The 23112-nt window shown below is 36.1% G+C and overlaps 1 protein-coding gene and 1 long non-coding RNA gene across 3 annotated transcripts in view; both read left to right on the forward strand.

The window, feature by feature from the left end:
- The window catches only part of pdzrn4 (PDZ domain containing ring finger 4), a 104966-nt gene extending 83036 nt beyond the window's left edge, over positions 1 to 21930 (forward strand). The window contains exons 3-9 of one of the 2 annotated variants that reach the window (XM_087247610.1): positions 4379 to 4623; positions 7377 to 7479; positions 12670 to 12768; positions 15111 to 15173; positions 16966 to 17067; positions 19338 to 19454; positions 19538 to 21930. In XM_087247610.1, coding sequence (XP_087103736.1) covers positions 4553 to 4623; positions 7377 to 7479; positions 12670 to 12768; positions 15111 to 15173; positions 16966 to 17067; positions 19338 to 19454; positions 19538 to 21106 — 2124 coding nt within the window. In that variant the 5' untranslated portion in view covers positions 4379 to 4552 and the 3' untranslated portion in view covers positions 21107 to 21930. The remainder of the gene's footprint in view (positions 1 to 4378; positions 4624 to 7376; positions 7480 to 12669; positions 12769 to 15110; positions 15174 to 16965; positions 17068 to 19337; positions 19455 to 19537) is intronic. The other variant, NM_001082923.2, reaches the window with a different exon arrangement.
- LOC147844665 (uncharacterized) overlaps positions 1 to 23112 on the forward strand; it is an 892045-nt gene that overhangs the window by 627872 nt on the left and 241061 nt on the right. The window lies entirely within an intron of this gene.

Raw genomic sequence — 23112 nt, forward strand, 5'->3', positions numbered from 1 at the left:
TTGTATACAAAAAAATCAATAATGAATATAGATGAGGTGTCACGGTGGCGCAGTGTGTAGCACAATCGCCTCACAGCAAGAAGGTCGTTGGTTCGAGTCTCGGTTGGGTCAGTTGGCGTTTCTGTGTTTGCATGTTCTCCCGGTGTTCACGTTGGTTTCCTCCGGGTGCTCCGGTTTCCTCAACAAGTCTGAAGACATGTGGGATAGGTGAATTGGGTGAGCTAAAATTATCCGTAGTGTTTGAGTGTGAATGTGAGTGTGTATGGATGTTTCCCAATGATGAGTTGCAGCTGGAAGGCCATCCACTGCGTAAAACATATGCAGGATAAGTTGCTAATTTATTCCGCGGTGGCGACCCCAGATTAATAAAGGGACTAAGCTGGAAAGAAAAGTAATGAATATAGATGAGGAACAAGCCTTTATATAATCTTAATTATATATAATTAGATCATTTTTATTTTTGTTTGATTTATGCACTTTGCTAAATCTGCCTTCTGAATTTCAGTAGTCATGTCAAATTGGTAACTAAATCTATCATCTCAAAAACATTGCAAGAATTAGATGCTTTGTTTCCAGTGAGGACTTAGAGAAACTTATTCATGCTTTTATCACCAGCAGAGTGGATTACTGTAATAGAATCCTCACCGGCCTTCCCAAATAGACAGTTCAACCAGAACACAGCTGACATAGCACAGCTTTCCTCAGGTCTTTGAACTGGCTCCCGGTTACATTCAGAATAGATTATAATGTATTATTATTTGTCTATAAATCACTAAATGGCCGAAGACCTCAATACATTACAGATATACTCGCTTAATACAAACCTAACAGGTCACTCAGATCATTAGGACCAAGTGAATTAGAAATTCCAAGAGTTCAAAACAGGGTGAATCCACCTTCTGCTACTTCGCCCCCAACTGTGCTAAGTCCAACAGATGACACTATTATGTCTTTTCTTTTCATTTTCATTCCTTGAAAATCTGTTTTAACACATTTTAATCTGTTTTTATCTGTTTTTAATCATTTTTAAGTCTTTGTTGTTTTTATTTTCTTGTCTCTTTTTTTCTTGTTTATGTAAACCAGTTTGAATAACCATCGTGTATCAAACGTGCTATATAAATAAACTTGCCTTTCCTTCATCCATCACAATGTCATGTTTTAGTGGGTGTAGGAATATGCTTGTCTTTTTATTATTATTCCCCAAACATATTGTCTTGTTTTTAAACACACATAACTCTCTTCATGCAGACAGAAGTGTGAGTTAAGTGTGTGAGCACAGATAAGCGAGTGTGAGACCCAGCAGGTGGAGCATCTCTGTGCATATTTAGTCTTTTCCCCAGTTACTTCTGGATTAATTGGTCCATCTGGATGATCTCCTGCTCTTTATTCTATTGTAAGGACTTGATGAATGTCTGAGAGCAAAGGTCCTTGTCATGTTGTGTTGGATGTTGAGGCCATTCTGGAGGTTTACTTGACAGCCTGAGGCAATAAATGCTAGGTGCTAACCTGAAACAAAGAGAATACAGTAGATGGAGAAGGTCTAAAGGCCAGTCCTTGTTGTTTCCTTTTAGAGGCACTGTGAAATGAAAATAAGGAAGCTTCTGGAAGTTGTGTATAATTAGGCTGGTTTTGCAGGATCCACACAGCTGAAGGAAAACAGATGTGATGGTGTGACCTCGTTTGTTAAAGAATTGATGACAGAGTCCACAAGAAGTTCTCCTTTATGTTCAGTTATGTTTTGAATAGTGTCACTTTGAGATTCTTTAACTATATATATATATTTATTGCATTGCATTGTTTTAATGATGAAGGATGACAACATCGATCGGATCCAAATGCAGCTTTTATTAAGAGTAGTGAGGCAGGCAAGGATCAATAGAGAAGCAGATGATACCTACTAACGATAATACAAATATTAGTCGATGTAACAGAAGGAAAGTTCTTCATAAACATATAAACAAAACAAAGGGTTAGAACACATCTAGGCAAGACAATAAAAGCTTTTAAAAACGCACATTAGATTAACAAGATTCAGCAATGGATGTGTGTGTGAATGGTCTCTACAGTCCATGTATTCAGTGGTGTTGAACTGCAGCTATGTATGTAATCGGGGGTGAGCTGAAACTGGTGTGTGACTGCAGGACATAATGGGATTTGTAGTTTGGTAAATTGACAGGGAGTGTTCTCTTGCAGTTATTTTATATATTTATATATATTGAAAATCATTTTCCCAGATAATAATTCTTAAAAGGCGATCGAGAAGCAACACGACTGACAAAAATAATTGCATTCGCAACTTTGCGCGAGCAAAGCAGTTGAATACCGAATGAGAGGATAATCACTCGCGCTAACAGCTGAGGTGATGCACACGACTGTTTATAAGGCGCGCGCGCTCCCGTTTCCTTTTGTGAAGCAACTGTGTCTAGAAACACAACTGATACGATCGATTCTCTTTCAAATAGACTGAACAAAAAGGGAGGAACATGCACTTACAGTCTTGCTGCTTTCAAGAGTTCCAGAGTTGACTTATTGCACCAGTTGCTTTTCGATTTAACCATACTTTGAAAATATAATTTATGGGTCATTATTAATTTTGCGATGATCCTCCTTTCATTATCACACAGTATGTTTTTACCTGCTTTCTTTTGCATTAATATGGTTTAATTATATATATATTTTTTACAATAACATTGCTTTAATGGGAGAATAACTCCCCATTTATGTGTAGTTAACTGGTGATCTGGGACCTTTAGCCAGGACATATGACTGTGCATATGTTTTGTTAAATAAAAAGTTTAGTATTCAGCTATATTTTGCATGTTTTCACGCATTTAAAATTTGTGGCTAAGAAATAATTAACTGTTTATTTATGGTGTGGTCAGAGATAAATTGGATAAACCCTTCATTTTGGGCTCTGAAAATTATAAAAACTAATTGTAATATATGAAACCCTGACCCATCTGCTCATGATTATTGAGCGAGCTCATACATGATACACAAAAAGTGAAATGAATAAGGAGGCATGTAGAGATAACGCAAACTCTAAATCAAGTAATTTTAGCATGTCAAAGTCATATTTATGTGTATAAAATATATTTTCCCAACAATAAAATTGTGGCTAGTGAAAATGGCGAGTGGCTAGTAATTTTGGAAAACTACTAGCCACAGTGGCTGGTGATCAAAAAAGTTAATGTTAAGCCTTAAGTTATATATATATATATATATATATATATATATATATATATATATATATATATATATATATATATATATATATATATATAGTTTAATTCTGACTGACTGACTGACTGAGCAAAATAATAGTATGACATTCCTGTCTTTGATAAATTTACTGGTATATCACGTATATCTCTTTCTGATACACTTTGACTCTTTTCTTACTTTCTATTGATTTTTGTTGGTTTTCAGTGTTTTTGAAGCAGTCCAAAAAAGTTTACACACTTTGAAGTCTAATCAGAAAATATTTTGAGCAGCACCATGTACTGCGGGCAACTGACCTGTCATTTCTATATGAAGGTAAAGGGTTTTGTGTGTTCCCTCGGGTCTGAGTCTGTCCTAAATAACTGCTTGAAAGCCTGAGGACTCTGGGATATATAACAAGCTCATTTAATTGGTGTGTCAGTGAACTGGTGGATGCGGGTGAGTGGATTCTGATGAGTCTTTGACAGCTTTCAGGTGCAGTGTGTCAGATGTCACTATCATTACTCACACACACACACACACACACACACACACACACACACACAATTAGGAAACACGTACTGTAGATCAGAGCTATGAGCATGGGCATGCTGGAACATTAATAGAAATAATTATGATACGTTTTTGTTAGTTTTTAATGAGTGTTTTATTGTTTTGAAATAAATCATTGTTTTAAAATATATTTTGATTTATATTTTTAGTTGAAATTAATTCATTTATTTATTTATTCATTTTATTTCATTTCATAGCGTACATATTTTAAGGCTATTCAATTTAAAATATTTTTTATTTTGACTTTTTTATTAATACATTTTTTAAAAAAAATTATAATTATTTATTATTTTGTTTAATATTATCTATATATCAGGTCTGGTATGCTTTCATTAAGATTCTCAGGCTTCTCTTTAAACAATAAAAACATTTTTGTTTTTATAGGCTATTTAAAGAAGTAAATAAGTAATTTAATAATTTAATATTATACATTGATTATATTTCACTTCAAATATATTTAAAAAAAATTATTTTATTGCTTGTAATTCTTCGACTTATAGTACTACTTTATTTGATTGATTGATTGATTGATTGATTGATTGATTGATTGATTGATTGATTGATTGATTGATTGATTGATTGATTGATTGATGTCTTTCTGCAGGTGAATGGTCGTGAGTTCTCGAAGTCTGGTCATGATGGGACGGTGGAGGCCCTGCGGAAGGAGCCGATCGTGGTGCAGGTTTTAAGACGTGGCCCATCGTCTGTAACCCAGAGCCTGCAGGAGGTTTGTGTGGTGGACGTTTGCACTCAGACTGACATCACCTTTGAGCACATCATGGCTCTGGCTAAAATGAGACCCTCGACTCCACCGGTGCCAGACATCTGTCCATTCCTGCTGTCCGACAGGTAAATCAACAGCCTGCCTCCACTCCTCAGTCCTTCTGGACTTTACATTACATTTACAGCTGATTATTACATTTAGACCTGATCCATTCACTGTAAAGTTTATTGTGCAATATTTTGCATTACTAATATATTTATTTAGATACGTTTATATTTTAGTAGTTTGAATATTGTAATGCTTAGCACATAAAAATAAACATTATAAACATATATATATATATATATATATATATATATATATATATATATATATATAATTTATTTAGTATAATACTACAGTGTTGACATCCAATTTACAGAACTTTAACTTAATAATTTTATAATCGTTTATTTAATAGTTTTACTTTTTATTTAGTATTCAGCAATTTAAATAAGTCAATAAAATATATAAAATACATGATATTTTATAATATATAATTTTAATGTATTATATTATGAATAATATATTTACATGATAAATTTATAATAGAAATTTGTGTAATGTTTATATATAATTTTTTTATATATAGTTTAAATGTGTAGTTTAGGTTTAGTTTTGGTTTATATTTGTCATTGTTACATTATTAATAATTTATTATGCTATGTCATATATTTGTCTAATTTATTATAATTTTATTTGTCTAATCTAATTTGTCTTATTTAATATACATTTATGTATTTGATTATGTATTTGATATTTTTTTAATTTTTATATTTGCTCAACTTTCTTTTATATATTTGTTTGATGACATTTCCTTTTACAGTGTCCTTGTTACATGCTCCATGTATTTACTACAATGACAATAAATTATCCATACTTAACTAAGTAGTTAGTTATTATTACTTAGTATTTAAATGTATAGTTACACTGTAAATAGGACACATATGATATAACCTTTAAAGATATTTTATGTTTCCAAAATGTTATAAACAGTGAAATTTTATACAATGTTTTAGAGAAAAGCTACCTTGTAAATGTCTTAACCGTCACAGTTTGCATACTAACACATGTGCCATCATCAGTGTGTGTGTGTGTTATTATCATAAATATCTTCTTCAGCAGGCTACAGTCGTAAAGCCCTGATCCTGTAGAAACAGGCCCACCGCCGTCATAAAAGTCACGCCAGGGTCTATGTGTAATTATTGTAGTGTCTTCCCTTATCCATTTCCAGTAATGAGCAGAACACAGGCTGATTAAAACCTAATGGAGCGCTAAAATATCAAACATGCTGGCGCAGAGCTTTCTCTGCTGCTTTATACTCTTTTACGGCCCTTCAGCAGATGATCGGCCACCTCTGATTATTTACATACTTGTGTATCTGTGTGTGCATGTGTGTTTTCTTTGCTAATCTGTTTGCGATGATAAAGTACAGATAAAAAGTGCTGAAATGTGCTTAATTAAATCTTATTTAAGAATATTTTAATAGTAATAAATGTGTAAATGTGGCCTAGCAAAAATAAAATCAAGAGAGGAATTAATGGTTTCCTCATACTGAGACATCTTCTAATGCATGCACGGTCCTAGAGAACCGCCAGCTCTGCTCATTTCCCATGTCTCTTTAACCAAACACAGCTGATTCAGATCATCAACTCATTAGCAGACACTGAAATACATGTAATGGGTGTGACAGAGAAAGAAGACATCCAAACATGCAGTGCTGATGGTCCTCCAGGAACATGGTTGAGAGAAAAAAATTCCATGAAGCAGTTTGTGTGACAGGCATTTTGTCTTTATTTTGGATGTGGAAGAAGGAGTTTATGCTAGTTTACATTTTACTCAAGAGAATGTGAATGGTCAGGCAAGCAATGGTCACAATTAAGAGCAAACAGAAGTATGCAGGCAAATCTAGAGTCGTAGTCAAATACACAGGCGATAGGTCACTACAGGCAGGCAGCAGACAACATAAACAAACAAATAAGACGAGGGTTAAAAACACGGCAAAGCAAGGCAAGTAAAACACGTGGTAATGTTCACAAAACTAATTACAAGACTCAGCACTGATGTGTGTGGGCACGCTGTATTTATAGTTTTTTTAATGATTGAATGATGAGCTTCAGCTGTGTCTGTGTGTGTATGTATATATAATCACCCAAACTCTGAACATGTGCGTGTGAGCGGTGCATGCCTAGAACTTGTAGTCAATATAATGGCGGATTTGTAGTCTGTTGCATTCTGCGTGTCTACCAGCAATCTGTAGCCGCTCGATCGCTGGTCATCATAACAACTATAAATCCATAGAAACTGAGAATTTGCAAGTTGTCTTTCTTCTGTCATAGCTCTATAATGTGCTGAAACAATGCTGTGTAAAAACACATAACATTGATTCTTGCATCCTAAGCACACATATTTGATTTTGCATTTACCATATTTAATGTGTAAAAAAAAGGAAATATCATAAAGGTGTATCATTCTTTCATTAATTCATTCATTCATTTTCTTTTCGGCTTAGTCCCTTTATTAATCCGGGGTTGCCACTGCGGGGTTGCCACCAACTTATCCAGCATGTTTTTATGCAGCGGATGCCCTTCCAGCCGCAATGTATCATAAAAAATGTAACCAGTGTTTTAGTTTAAATGAAGGAGTGAAATATCAGCCATTGATGTGTGAATATGTTCTGTTGATTGGTATTATTTGCGATTGCGGGTGTCCTCAGTCAAACATGTTCTGTTATCTACTGTGAGTTTAAGATTAATTTTGGAGAATCTGTAAATCTGAATCTGCCAATAAAATTACGGACATAAAATGACTTTCTTTTTTTTTGTGTTTTTTTCTGCAGCTGTCATTCCATTCAGACTATGGAGCATGAATATTTCGATTGTCCAGAATATGTAGCCAGCACTCAGGCAGATGTGGACAGAGCAGTTGAGTTTGAGTGTGAGGTGAGTAAAAATATTTTTCCTTTCTTAAAAATCAGGTCTTAAAGCGTTCTAAAATAGTTAAATTGTGGTCTATATAAACCTGCTGGTAACTGTATTATTAGGTTACCAGATAACAAATCACCTAGTAAACACACTCTTAAAATTAATAGTTCCTAAAGAGTTATAATACTTATCTTAGTTTACTAATGCATTATTAAAATCTCAAATAGTGAATGCACTGTGAGTTTCATTGACTAACATTAACAAAAAAATACTGCAATAAATGTATTTTTCATTGTTGTTTTCCTGTTAATGAATACATTACCTAACGCTAACTAACACAAACCTATTGCTGAACCTTTTTCCACTTTAAAGAACCCAATGCAATGAAAAGGTTGATCAAACCTTTATGTTTAGGAGTGCACCAGATTTTTTTGTAGATTGTGATAGCTTGATTGAATTAATCACTTATAAATCACTGTTATTGCATTCTTTCAAAGTGCAACAGAAAAAAGTTTTCATTGTATTTCCACCATAACTGTGACATTTGTCAAAATTTCTAAGTGTTATTTTACACTATAAAGAAATGTCTAACAGCTTGTGTGAATATTTTCACAGAAAGTGTCTGTAGCTTATGATTCAATTTGTTTTTCTATTGCATTATGGGACTTCTGACTTTTTATGTTTTTTTGTACATTTAATTTTATTGATATGACAATATATTAATGTATTTAATACAATTATTTTAATTAATTCTTTTCATTAAAAATGCTTTATTTATAAAAAAGTACTTATTAATTATTTGCAGTAATCTTGTTAACATAATAAAATACATGTAAATCAATTTATTTCAGTCCTACTGCAAACTTGATAGTTAAAAGAATGTATGTATTAAATAATTTTAGTGAGTTACTTTATTCATTTATTAATTTCCTTCAAGTTAGTCCCTTTATTCATCAGGGGTTGCCTTGCCACAGCGGAATGAACCGCCAGAGTTATGAAATAAATACAAGGGATAGTAATGATGTGATAAAATCCATCACTAACATGTCAGTGCATGTTGATAAAATACAAATTAAAAAGTATTTTAATTTTGACCATTTTTAAAATAAATTTATGGAAATTATTTTCATTCGTTTTTAATACATCTATTTTACTTGCATGCTTTACATTATTTTTTATATTTTTTTATCTGAAATAAATTATTTGCATCACCACACATAACTTGAATGCTTATATTATTTTATCTTTTTTTCATTTCATGGTCAAAGGATACAATTAATTAGTTTAATCTTCATACTTTCTTCAAAAAGCCATTTTGCTTTACTGTTAAGAAATTGATGCAGATGGAGAACTCTCAAAAAAAGCCTTTATTCCTTTGACTAATAAACAAGGGGAGCAGATTAGACTCCACTGAGGTGTAATTAGTTTTATTTTTGTAATTAATGTTCTGTCCTACTGGGTCTCACTTGCTCGTTTGGGTAAACAAACGCATGCGCGTTAATGAATCATTATTATGAATATTTGTCATGGTTGTTTGAAGGTGGATAAACAGCTTGTCACCAGATGTTTCATCAAAAGAGTGACATTTGGAGGTTTAATTCATTACATATGATCTATTATTGAATTATGATCAGTCCATACCCAAAATGAGAACTTTATGGCAGTAAACACTTGATATAAATATAGCTGATGAATTATACAGATTTTCAGCCAATCAGAATCCCTCATGCTTAAAATGTCAGACAACAAAACTGTTGAACTATTAATAGTTTGTTTTACAATAAGCTGAATATTTTGAGTTTTGTGGGTGCCATATAAAGTCTATTCTGTTTTATCATTCTTTTAATGAACATGCCTTATGTCATATTATCATCAGTAAAGTGCAGAAATGGCTTTATGACGTAAATGATCATATGATGCAACATAAGAATAATACCAAGAACAATAACCAGCCCAAGCTAAGTGGAAATATCAGCCAATGTTTTTGGAAACTTAAAATTTGTTTCTCTGTGTACGTTTTGTTGCACGTTTTTGTTGACAAAGCCCCAAGAGGGCACCGTCTACATTTTTGCAAATTCAAAAATGTATTACTTGTTGCACATTTTGTTGTACACTTCAGATACATCACGTTGTTATGTACAAAAAAAATTGTTAATAATATGTCTCTGTAAACATCATTAAGCCTGGTTTATACTTCTGCTTCAAGTGATCGGCGTGACCCAGGGAGCATGCAACGCGCCTAGCTGTGCATTCATATTTGTGGGCGCTGTTTCTGTTGCTCTGCAATAACACTTCTGAAACGCTAGTTGGCAGTAAAGTGTTTATGTTCCTCTCTGCGCTGTAGCATATGCGTGCGCTTGACGCAGAAGTATAAATAAGCCTTTAGTGTAAAAAGAAATAAATGTTGTTGGCTCCATGCTGCCCCTGGCGTTAATTTAAGCGAGAAACTGCAGTCAAAAATGTCTAAGTTCTTTTTGCGGTTTCACAAAAAATGTAGGCTTTTCAATGAGCCTGTGTTGACAATGACACATCAAGAGAACAATAATAGGAAGAGAAGTTTTGTAGTACGTCTTAAAGCTTTCTAAAATAGTTACATTGTGGTCCATGTAAACCTGCTGGTAACATTATGGTTAGGTGACCTGATAACAAATGACCAGGTAAACACACTTAAAAATATTGCATCCTAAAGAGTTGTTGTTGTTGTTGTTGTTGTTGTTGTTGTTGTTGTTGTTGTTGTTTTAAAGGAACCAAGAGGGAACGATAATAGAAAAGTTCTGTTCTGTAGTACATGTTACTATTGGTTTTATTGTTTTTATTTTACTAAAGTCTATATTTATTTATTTATTTTTATTTATTTTTTTTTCATTTATTTATAATTTAGTGCACAAAAAAAGCATTCTTGTTGCTTCATAAAATAAAGAATCACATGGGCTACTTCCTTTCTAGGCATTCAGAGCGGAAATTACTTAGGGACAGAAACCTCTTGGATTTCATTGAACATATATTCAAATGTGTTCTGAGAATAAACAAATGACATTTATGGAGAAAGTAGCACAGATAATGTCGAAAACTAATAAGTCATTTGTGTAATCTACTACCAACACAGGTGCAAAATAGCAAACTGACTATGACAAACCATAAATTTACTTCTGAAAGTGGAGAAACTCCGACATCTGCATATAAAATGCTGAAAAAATGCATTTGCAATTTTTTGAAATGCATTTTTTTCTGGTTTATATCATAGTGTATCTTGACAGTCATTTTATATATTTTTAAGCCGCTGGCACAAGCTGTTTGTGAAACTTGTTCTACATCTTTACGGATATCATTATAGTTATCATCTATGTTATGATGAGCCAGACTTTACTCTACATTGCTTCACGCCTGGATGAGAATTCTCCATGCATAATAACTTCAATCTGTCCATCACCAGCAAATCCTTCATATCAGTCTCAGAGGAAAGCACAATTTCACAGAAGCACTTCACCTCTCAGTATACAACACACATCCTGGATTAATATCACGATCTATAAAATGATCACTCCCGTTTTCCAGTTCCATCACTAGTTTAAGAAAGATTGTGTGGATTATTTTGCCGGGTCTGTTGATCCTCTTTGATGAGCATGCGGCCTGAACAATAGACTTGCAGAAAATATGAAGTATCACTGAGCTTCTCCAGCAGATCAATATGAAGCCGTATTAAAGCCGCTGGTGATGAATTGCATCCATTGTGCGGACTGACAGTAACCCACATTCAGCTGAAATACGAGAAAGAGTTTGACTATTTATATCCACAATGCACACCGCAAAAACTGAAATCCGAGAAAGTCGAAAAATCTTAATTCTGGAAAACTTTTGTTATTATTTTGCCAGGCAATTTATAAAAGACTAGATTATGAATCTTGATGGGGTCTTGATGGATTTTTCTTTCTGCTTTTTACTAGAAATGTAATAAAGTGCAAGCTGTTGTATTCAGGATTCAAAAACAAATTCAAATGTCAAGAATCCTATATTCATTCATTCATTCATTCATTTTCCTTTGGCTTAGTCCCTTATTTATCTGGGGTCACCCCAGCGGAATGAACCGGCAACTATTTCGACATGTTTTACGTAGCGGATGCCCTTCCAGCGATTTTGTTTACCCAATTCACCTATAGAGCATGTCTTTGGACTGTGGGGGAAACCAGAACACTTGTAGAAAACCCTCATGATAGTAGATCTAGTTTACCCAAAAATTACACTCACCTCTCCATTTACTCACGTTCAAGTCATTCTAAAATTTATTAATTTCTTTCTTTTGTTGACAACCAAACAAGATATACTTAAGAATTTTGGAAAAAAGCAGCTATTGACACCCATAGTACGTACAAAAAATACTATAAAAGTCAATGGCTGTTTTTCACCCCAACCTTCTTCAGAATATGTTGTTTTGTTTTCCAATAGAAGAATGAAACTCAAGAAGGTTTAATAGAAGTGGAGGATGAGTAAATGATGACAGATTTTTACTTTTAGGTGAACTGTCTCTTTAAGTCAGTGTTGCCTTCCCCATTTCTCCCAAGTGGTCGGTTTTGAAATCATTTGAAATGGCCCTGGAAGAAAAGTGAAGAGCTCATAGAGTGGAAGTGGTAAATCTGGTTAATGTGTTGGGTGGAGTGGTTGACGTATGACGCTGGTCGACCGATAAATGAGTCGTTCTGCTCGACTGAACTGAGGCCAGTGTTATAGTGGCGTGTCGAGCTCTGGCTAACCGTTCTCCTTTGACAGATGAATGTCTCTCAAATGAAGCCCTGTCACCTGCGCCAGGCTTCAGTCGTGACATATAACCCTCGGCCTGCTTGATTGTATCATATTTCAGGGGGGACATCTTTCTGTTGGACACATTTGATGCTCTTTGAACCGTTACTGGTCAGAATAATGTAAAGCTCAAACATTTAAGATGACTCTAGTGCTCCGCTCTCAGTGCTGGAGTTTAGAAGATATCAAAAGCGGCTTTAATTATTTATTTTAGGCAAAACTGTGCTTTGATGAACTGAAATCAGACAATTGAGTAACTGTGAGATCCGCTGTTCTATATATTGATGTTTTTATTCATACCGGATGTTAAGTGCTCTTTAAAAAACAGTTAAGTGCTTCGTTATGATGGGTTTAAATGGAATGAATGTACGAATGACTTTTTTTTATCTATCTGGGTGTGTACGTGTGTTACAGGAGGTTGAGCTCTGTCGAATGAACAGCCAGGAAAAGCTGGGTTTGACTCTGTGTTACCGCACTGATGACGAGGAAGATACAGCAATCTTTGTTGGTCAGGTTGGTAACTTTTATTATTTAATTTTATTATTTATTTATTTGCTTCTTTGTTTGATTTATTTTATTTTTTGTATTTTAATACTTTTAAAATTTATTTTATTTTTTATTTCCTTTTTTATTTAATATTATAATAATATTTAAATATTTTTATTTGATTTTTTAATTTATATATTAATTTTTTTATTTATATGTTTTTATTTTTTATTTTATATTCAATTTTGTGTAATTTAAATTTAAATTTTGTTTTATTTTTATTATATTTTTATTTTTTATTTATTATTTTATTTTTATATTTAAATTTTTTATATTTTATTTCATTTTTTTTCATTTTTTAATTTAATATTTACATTTTTTATTTTAGATTTTTTTTATTTTAGATACTTGTATTTTTTATTTTATATACATTTTATGTAATATTTTTGTTTTAGATTTATAATATTAGATTATTTTATTTAAAAAAATGATTTTATATAACATCATATTATTTTCCCAATTTATTGTATTTTTGTTTACTGTTGTTTATATTTGCTTCTAAAGGCTTCATTTCATTAGAATAAAATCCCTGGTTTTTAAACTGCAATTTCTTATATTGCAACGTTATTCATTACTCACATAGTAACCATGTTTTCTTTCACAGACCATGTGTTGACTTTTCACAATAGTTTCCAACTCTATTTTAGGGTTTTTCTTGCAGCAGTTCAGTTAAATAAACAATGATCTACTGAAAATGAGCACTTTTAGAACACAGAATACTAATTGGGTGACCCGTGTATAATTCATCAACACATGTTACAGTCACCTGCAAGATGTGACAGCGAACATCAGATTTGAAGCAGGCAATCAATTTAATCAGACCGAACCCCTTTTAACACCAATTTAAAATTTTCTGAAAAGTAATTAAAAGATAAAAGCCGGGTTTGATCCATCCTAATTATTCCACATGACCATATTCCTTCACTAGAATTAAAAACCGTTCAATGTGGAAAACGTTCTTGTTTTCCAAAGTTCAAATGGCAGACGAAAGTCTACTGATCCAAGCATGAAGAGAGCAAGTCGAGTTTGGAAAATGATTCCGCACACAGACAGTGCTTTTTCAGTGTTTTAATTGCTGATTTTAATTAGCAAGCAGTGGCACCCCTTCTGTCTCCCGTGGAGTGTAAAATGGCACTTTTTTTCACTCTCACCTTCTTCACTCACCAAAGGCTCAAAACAAGGACTGCATTTCAACAGAGGGGGATTTTTTACCTCATTGTACAGACATTGCCTGTTCTTACACCATTTCTCGCCTAGAGATATGTAAATGTAGAGCACCTGACATCAAACGCTGGCAACTGCTGCTCCTTTTCGTATCATCTCCTGAAAATATATCATAAACAACCTACAGAAATCTTCTATTAATACATGCCTGTGGAGGACGGGGGCGGGGTGGGCGTATATTATGCTAATATTAGCAATTAACAATGCATTTATGCGTATAATGTTAGTCAGATTTGTATTAGTCTTATACACGTGTCTCTCATGTTCAAAAGGTATATATAAATAGCAGGGCCGGAGTGGGACACCTTTTCAGCTCTGGAGTTTCAAGCCTCAGACCGGCCCACCTCAGTTCACGACTGACTATATTAAAATAAGTAAATAAATAAATATTTCCAAATCAGTTTCTAATGACACTATCACGTCTTTTTTTTTTGTTGAGAAAACAGCTGCTTTAGAACTTCAAATGTTAAACAATCCTAACAGTATTATATGTCTTATCAATAAAAATGAAAACACTAAATTACTCTAACGAGGATCGAACCCGGGTCCGTGGCGTCTTAACCTAACGTGCTATCCGCTCGACCACAACAACTGTTTCATGAATGATGACACAACTGAGTTTTATCATTATTAAAATAGATCAAAAGAGAAGAGTTGCGGTATAATAATGAATAAAAAGGCTGTGGTCAAGTAAATAAATAAATTTAAAAAGTGTGATTGCTGAGAGCAACAGATTCTGGAGCTAGGGACACCGGCCCTCGCGGCCAAAAAACAGACCGGCCCACCGGGAATTCTCCCGGTCCTCCCGATTAGCCAATCCGGGCCTGATAAATAGGGAAAAACATATTGTCAAATCTTTTATATACTCCATGCTGCATTCTCTTGTGTGCATGTTATATTGATTTCTATTTTTTTATTACATTCTTTGAAAGGAATGGATTTGTTTGCGGTTTTGGACAGATATGCAAATGAATCTATTACAATAATGAATTCTTCTTGTGATAAGTCATGGAATTATTGCTGGTGTGTTGAGATGAATTATGACAATTTGCATACTGATGGCGTGTTTGTTGTACTGTTGATAGGTCGAGCTCAACAGCATCGCTGCGAGGGATGGACGCATCAGAGAGGGAGACCGGATTTTACAGGTGAGATATACATTTAATTCTGTTTCACACAAACACAATAATTCCCTCGTATAACCTATTCTTCAAACAATGAAATTTTTGCCATTATATAAATCCAGTGTTTGGCAAATTGAATCTTTTACATTATTTTTCTTACTCTTTATTAAAAATAAATTAAACATTTATTCTAAAACCAGTCTAAATTATAATAATAAATATAGGTGTATTATTAAATTTGGTGTGTAAATTAAATATACAGGGTTGTTTTAACCCTGTGTTGGGTCAAATATGGACAAACGCAACCATTGAGTAAAAAGTGTCATTTAAATTTAAGTGAAAGAAATTAACCCACAATTGGGATTGTTCATTTTTGACACATTGTTTGATAAAAACAACAAATTAAAAATAAATACATCAAAATAAATCTAATGAAAAATGCTGATGCATCAAAAAAATTGTTGCAAAATATAAATGTATATGTGTGAATGATTTCCCAGTATTGGTTTGCAGCTGGAAGGGCGTCTGCCGCGTAAAACATACGCTAGGTAAGTTGGCGGTTCATTCCGCTGTGGCAACCCCTGATTAAAAAATGGACTAAGCTGAAAAGAAAATGAATGAATGAGGAAAGGAATGGGGGAATGACAGTGTATGGGTGTTTCCCATTGAAGGGTTGCAGCTGGAAGGGCATCTGCTGCGTAAAACATATGCTGTATAAGTTGGTGGTTCATTCCACTGTTGTAACCCCAGATTAATAATGGGACTAAGCCGAAAAGAAAATGATTAAATGAATGAATGAATGTGTGAATGACAGAGTATGGATGTTTTCCATTGATGGGTTGCAGCTGGAAGGGCATCTGCTGCGTAAAACATATGCTGGATAATTTGGTGGTTCGTTCCACTGTGGCGACCCCTGATTAATAAAGGTACTAAGCTGAAAAGAAAATGAATGAATGTGTGAATGACAGTGTAGGAGTGATTCCCAGTGATGGGTTGCAGCTGAAAGGGCATCTGCTACATAAAATATGTGCTGGAAAAATTGGCGGTTAATTCCGCTGTGCTGACCCCTTTATTAATAAAGGGACTAAGCCAAAAAGAAAATGAATGAATGATAAATGCATTATTTTAAATGATTATTTTCTAAATGTTGTTGTATAAAAATGGTCTTCTTTAATCATAAATAAAAAATGATAAGTGTTATATAGTCACAGTTTTTTTTGTAATGTATAGGAGAAAAATATGTAAAATTCAGCTTTAGAATGGCTCTGGTTCTGCAGAATGCACACCAAGTCAGTGTGACATTCAGCAGAGACGGTAGGGTTAAAGGTTTGCAGAATTTATGAGCAAAAGACGATAAAGAGAGAGCGAGATACAAAGGACACAAGGCATCTGTGGATGTAACAGTGAGGGAGATGAATACAGTGGTTCAGTGCGCGTCTGTCTCACTCTCTCCACCCCTATTATCTTCTTTTGACAGTGCCATTACTCTATAGAAGAAAAGATGAACGGCACCTGTCAGAGGCTGCTTAATTGTGTGTCTGGGCGTGTACCGCCACAACGCTTTTTATAAATGCTGCGGCTCCTGCAGCCCAGTCGGCAGTCTTAGTAATCGATGCAAAGTCGCTCCTCCAGTAAATGCATAATTGACTGGAGGTTGTTATCTCGCAAGGGGGGCCTAGTTTTGGTGAGGGTGAGGAAATGCAATTTTGCTCCACTTCTGTCACTGATGAAGTGTGCTTCCGGTCTGAAAATCCTGACACTCTGTCATTATCTTTGTGTGTATGTAATTGTCTCACTGTGTCCATGTTTCTTCCAGATAAATGGTCGTGATGTGCAGAACAGGGAAGAAGCGGTTGCACTCCTTTCAAATGAAAATTCAAGATCCATAGTGTTACTTGTCACAAGACCTGAAGGACAGGTGAGGCTAACATAGATTTTGTGGCCAGCCAATCATTGTAAATACTGTAGAGGAAGGATCATCAAACTTGTTCCCGAAGGTCCAGTGTCCTGCAGATTTTAGCTCCAACTCTAATCAAACACTCCTGAACAAGCTAATCAAGGTCTTCCTTAGTATTCTTGAAACACCCAGACAGGTCTGTTGAGGCAGGTTGAAGCTAAACCCTGCAGGGCACCAGACCTCCAGGAACAAGTTTGGTGATCCCTGCTGTAGAGCATATGTCTCAAACTGGATTCCTGGAGGGCCGCAGCTCTTTTCAGTTTTGCACCAACCCTAATCAAAAACAGCTGATCCAACTAATCAAGGTGTTTAAAACCACTAGAGTCTATTAATCAGGTGTGAGTTGGAGGCAATTGGAGCTAAACTATGCATATGTAGCGGGTCCAGGACTCCTGTATCAGCTGACAGTTTAAAGATCCCAGCAATCTGTTAAATGGTGGAATAAACACAAGACAAATATATGCGTGTGATCAGCTCTCCATGTTACTGGGCTATCTTTATTTTTCTCAACATGTTCACATCAAACAAATTTAAATGGCAAGACTTGCAATATCTAAAATACATTGCTATAGCATTTACTGTTTATACATATTGACTGTTTCAGCCTCCTTCTTGTAAATAAACAGCATTTCTTTGACAAATATATTCATCAGCCAATAGCTGTGTAGTACATCTGTGTATTCACACGCTATTTAGTGTCACATGAATCAAATAAACTTAATTGGCTTTTATCTGTACCAAAAATGCATTAAACATGACATTCTCTGAATGTTTTGCCCATATAGATCACTCACATGCACTTTTTAAAGCAAACTAAACATTATTGGAACTGAAATACATGTATATACAAGCATATTCACCTTTATTAAACTATTTGAGTAGATATAAATCCCCTTAAATCGCGGGTAAACATCGCGATTTTAAACCCTCATTAAACATGTAAATGTAATCAAACACAAATCTTTTCCAAAGACTTAATATGCACAAACATGTATACTTTCCATATCAATACAGATTGACAATTAGAACAGTCAACTAACCTGTTAAATGGTGGAATAAACACAAGACAAATATATGCGTGTGATCAGCTCTCCATGTTACTGGGCTATCGCGAGCAGTCCAGAAAAGGCTGAATCACACACTGTGCTCTCTTAGCGCCCTCTATCGCTCTGGCGGAACCACCATTCCCTTTATACATTCACACATGCATATCATTAATATCCTCAATTGTGGCAAACCAATATTTGGGGTGTCACACATAGCTATGCTGTGGCCCCCACCGATAGAATCTGTGTTGTGGTAAATGTGGTTCTGGATTCCCATCAGCAGAAATAACCTGGTGGTGAGTGGTAGTTTCAGTTGTGGGATCATATACTCTTGACACGCTGTGCCCATTTACCATGGCACGGAGGCAAATACTCCACTAGTGACAACATTGTGATATCAAATGCACAAAGGGCTGAACAAATCCTAAGTACATTACATGTTTTGAAGAGCATATAATGCATATAGACCTACCAGAATATAACAAGATATCTCTGATTCATTTGTTGTTTGCAAAAAGAACATAATTTATATTGAATGGTTGTCACAAGATGCTTTTTAGGAATTCTGAGCACAGTGCACAGGTTTGTTCTCTTGACACCCCAGCCCCCTCAGGTCTCCCTTGCAGTAAGATTGCATTTAGTATCCCTCTGTAAAAATAATACTCTGGCCCCCCTTCACTGTGAGCCCCTTCTAGCCTTTGGGCCTTATGCACTCTGCTCCTCATTCCCCTCCACTTACTATGCCCCTGGATAAAACATCTATGGGGCAGCCTTGGTCTAATAGTCAGTAGGACTTGTAACCCAAAGACCGCAGGTTTGATTTCTGGTACTCGCAGATTGTAGGTTTTGGGAGTGAATAACCAGCACTCTCACCATGTTTAAAACCATGGCCGAGGTGAGTTCCTTGACCCCAAGGTTCCCCAGGCACCACTGCATTGGTTGCCACTTCTCCTGGTGTGTGTTCACAGTGTGTGCATGTTTCATTGCTTTGTGTGTGCACTTGAATTGATTGAATGCAGAGCACAAATGAAGAGGATGTCACCAAATTTGGGCTCATGTCACAATTTCTTTTTCTATCAGACTCTTAACTGAAGCAAATGGAATGTTAGGTTTGATTAAAATAAGCTCTGATACTCTGTTGTACATTTAAATAAGAGTGAACCATATTGGGCTTTTGTTTCTTAGATGGATGGAAACTGGCTTGACGAGGATCATCATGATTTCCTCGAAGAGCTGAAGATGGAGATTTTAGAGGAACAGAAAAAAGAGGGAATCCTTCAAACAGCAGGTTGCATGAAGCTTGTAAGTGCGATCATATTTGTCAAAGCTCATGCTCCTCATGTTCTGTCAGGTATTAAGCAATTGTGTCTGTTTGTGTTTTGCAGTCTACAAGGCAGGAGGATGCAAGTACAGATACAGCAACATGCTCCTCCTCCATTCTTGAGAAAGACAGTGGCATGAAATGTAGCTTTGAGGAAAGTTCTGAACATGAGTTTCTGTCTTATCCCCGGACTCAAAAACAACTTCGGGACAGGTGGGAAGCAAGCTCACATTTGGTTCCTATGGACACCATGCAGGAGAAAAAGGGTCAGGATAACAGATTGAGCGAAAACGGGGTGGAATGTGACCATTTTCAGCAACTTCTAGAGCTTAAGTGCCAGATCCGCAATGGTGGAGAATGCGGGTTAGTCTATAGGCGAAGCAGCACTATTGAGTGCAGCCTCACAGAGCAAGGTGGAAGTGGAGTGGCAAGGGAGTTGCACATGCTCAACGAAGAGCTGCGCAGCATTGAACTTGAGTGTCAGAGCATCATGCAAGCTCATCAGTTGCGCAGGAGCAAGCATGACTCACCTAGAATGGATAAGGAAAATCGTCTGCGACGTGGCAAGCTTGCAGATATTAATGAGCATCCTGAAAGACTACAAAGTGAGAAGCTCAGAGATAAAGACAGCTCTAGTGCCTACAATACAGCTGAAAGTTCCCGCTCAACTCCCCTGGGAACAGAAGGATCACCTGATCACTCCTTACAACGTCGAATCCACTTGACCAACCAGAGGAACCTTCGAAGTATGCAGAGTCCCTACAGTAGCCCCATCTTGTCTTTACCCAGCCAAAGTAGCTCCACTTGCAGCCGTGCCCATACCTACACCAGCTCCACACCTCCATTACAGACCCCCATCACCAGTCCCGGATCACAAGGACCCAGCCAGGCCTTCTCCAGCAGTTTGGAGCAAAGTCCCAGCAACCCTTCAGAGTCAGACCCAGCACTTCCTGCTGATGATGAGCGCTGTGAGAAAGAAAGAAACAGGAATAGGTTAGCAGCGGCTCGACAATATCATTCGCCCTACCACACCAGCACTACAACAACCCAGCCTCCCAGCACACGCCACTACCAGAGTTACCTTCAGCTCCTACAACAACATTCCTCTTCCTCTCTGGAATACTCCCAAAGTCAGCTTAGCCTCCTCAGCCTCCGCGGACGGCCTGGACCTTCGCAAGCTGGTAGACTTGAATGGAAGGTCAAAGTCCGAGCAGACGGAACCAGGTATGTAGCACGTCGTCCAGCACGAGATCGTATCCTACGTGAACGAGCCTTACGAATAAGGGAGGAACGCAGCGGCGGGATGACTACGGATGATGATGCAGTCAGCGAGCTGAAGATGGGGCGGTACTGGAGCAAAGAAGAACGCAAGCAGCAGCTAGCCAGGGCAAGGGAACAGCGACGCAGGAGGGAGTTCATGCAGAAAAGCCGACTTGAGTGCCTCAGGGAAACTATGGGGACGGCAAGCGGGGAGGTCAGCATCCTGGAGCTCAGCCATAAGAAGATGCTGAAGAAACGAAACAAGAAGATCCTTGACAACTGGATGACCATTCAAGAACTCATGAGTCATGGAGCACGAGCACCTGAGGGCACCAAAGTTCACAATGCCTTCCTTTCAGTCACTACAGTTTAGCGGAAACAGTGACCCTTGTACTTGCTTCATTCCAAGTGGCCATTTTATAAAGGTGAAGATAAAGATATTTTTCATGCTTTGTGGAACTAATCCTTTGTGACAACTCATTTCAACTAAACTCAAGACTTCAAGAAATGTGAATGTGAACTCTTTTGATATATTTGACACTACCGTTGACTCTACCGTTACAGACCTCGCTGTGTTTTCATACTAGAATGTATACGAAGCGGTTTTAATAGGATTTTACACACTACATTGGTGGTTTGAATGTAGTGTTTCTTTCCATGCATTTGTATTTTATAAATTGCAGGTTTTCATGCGATATAAAATACGGTACTTGAATATCGGCTTTTGCTGCCATTACATCTTTTAAATCCGAAATGTAAATATCTGTACCTGTTCTTACAAAGACCTTTCATGGATAAAGGTCTCCATTGCAGCTTAATGGTTTTACAAGAGTCATTTGACATACACAATGTTACCATTTTAATAGTATTGTATACAATACGTACAATTTTTGTACTCTTCAGTATGAACATTATTTATATTTTTTGAGTTTAATAAGTTATTCCATCTTTCTAATGCCAAATGACCCAGTCTGTATCTCACTCAAGCGCTAAACATGGAGTTTCTACCACTCATTGTGCCTTGTACAGAGGCTCATTTTTCTACCACAGGTTGTGAAGAGACACCCTGAGTAATCTTGCTGTCATGGTTTTTGGTCTCTTTTTGATGTGTAAGACAACTTTGTAGCCAAGTCTACGTGTTCTAGGTGTGCTACATGAGGGAAAAAAGAATAATAAATTATTTACAAAACATAAAAAGGTTTATAATCCTTGCTCAAATAATGATTTTCTAGTTTTGTAGGGCAGACATGGGTATCAAGGCTTTGATCAATTCACGTCTTGATTGACTGCTTGAACTAATTAAGCTCAAGATCAAGACCTGCACTGCAGAGATAAACTGTGATTATATCATTAGAGTCAGACAACATTGGCATTTGTCCGATTCGCATCTCACCCAAATACCACAGCTGTCATTGTTAAACTGACATCCTGTCTAACAGCAGCATTAAAATCAGATCTGTTTGATTGTATGTTTATGAAATACTTTGCATAAAATAACTAGCTGGTCGTCTTGCTTTCTTTCTAGTACCATTCTATATGTCATGCTCAAAATCTGTGTATTTGTTCATACAGAAGCAGATATTGAATTGAGATTTAAATGGATTTTAAGTGGTATATAGTCAAGTACTTGAAAGTTACTTTTCAGACAAAGTAATTAAAAAATTAATTTAGTTTTAATAATTTAGTTCATGTTTATTTCTATATTGCTTTACAATGTATATTGTGTCAAAGCAGCTTAACATAGAAGTTCTGGTACAGTGAAACTGTCAATCCAGTTTTCAGCGTTGAAGTTCAGTTCAGTGTGGTTTAATTTTCACTGCTGAAGATCAAAACACAAGAGCAAATGCATCGATGTGCAGCTCCACAAGTCCCAAACCAAGCAAGCCAGTGGCAACAGTAGCGAGGAACAAAACTTCTCCAATTGACGAAAGTGAACGGGAAAAAAACTCTAGAGAAACCAGGCTCAGTGTGGCATGACTATTTCTCCTCTGGCCAAACATCCTGTGCAGAGCTGCAGTATAAGCTCCGGAGGCTATCAAACACTGGACGTCCATTGTGGAGAGACTGCAGGGGTTCAGGCTGCCCAACAGGATCAATGCGAAGACTTGTCTGTCACTGTGGTCTTTCAGGAATCAGTCTCATGCTCTCTGCTCTTCCATGACTGCCACAGCATCTGCTCAGGATACGGCCTGGTCCAGGATTATGGTTACCCTGGCATCATTTCTTAACAGGTCTTGGATCGCATCAATGCCTCTGCATAATCTCTAGAGGCCTAAGGATGAGTATTCCCAAGTGAAAATAAAGAAAATAATTAGCATAGCTGCTGTTCATAGTATATTTAAACACGAGATGCCAAAATGAAGTGCTATAAATGAAAAC

This window comes from Danio rerio, chromosome 4 (genome assembly GCF_052040795.2).
Source record: "Danio rerio strain M-AB ecotype USA chromosome 4, GRCz13ab, whole genome shotgun sequence".
Lineage (NCBI taxonomy): Eukaryota > Metazoa > Chordata > Actinopteri > Cypriniformes > Danionidae > Danio > Danio rerio.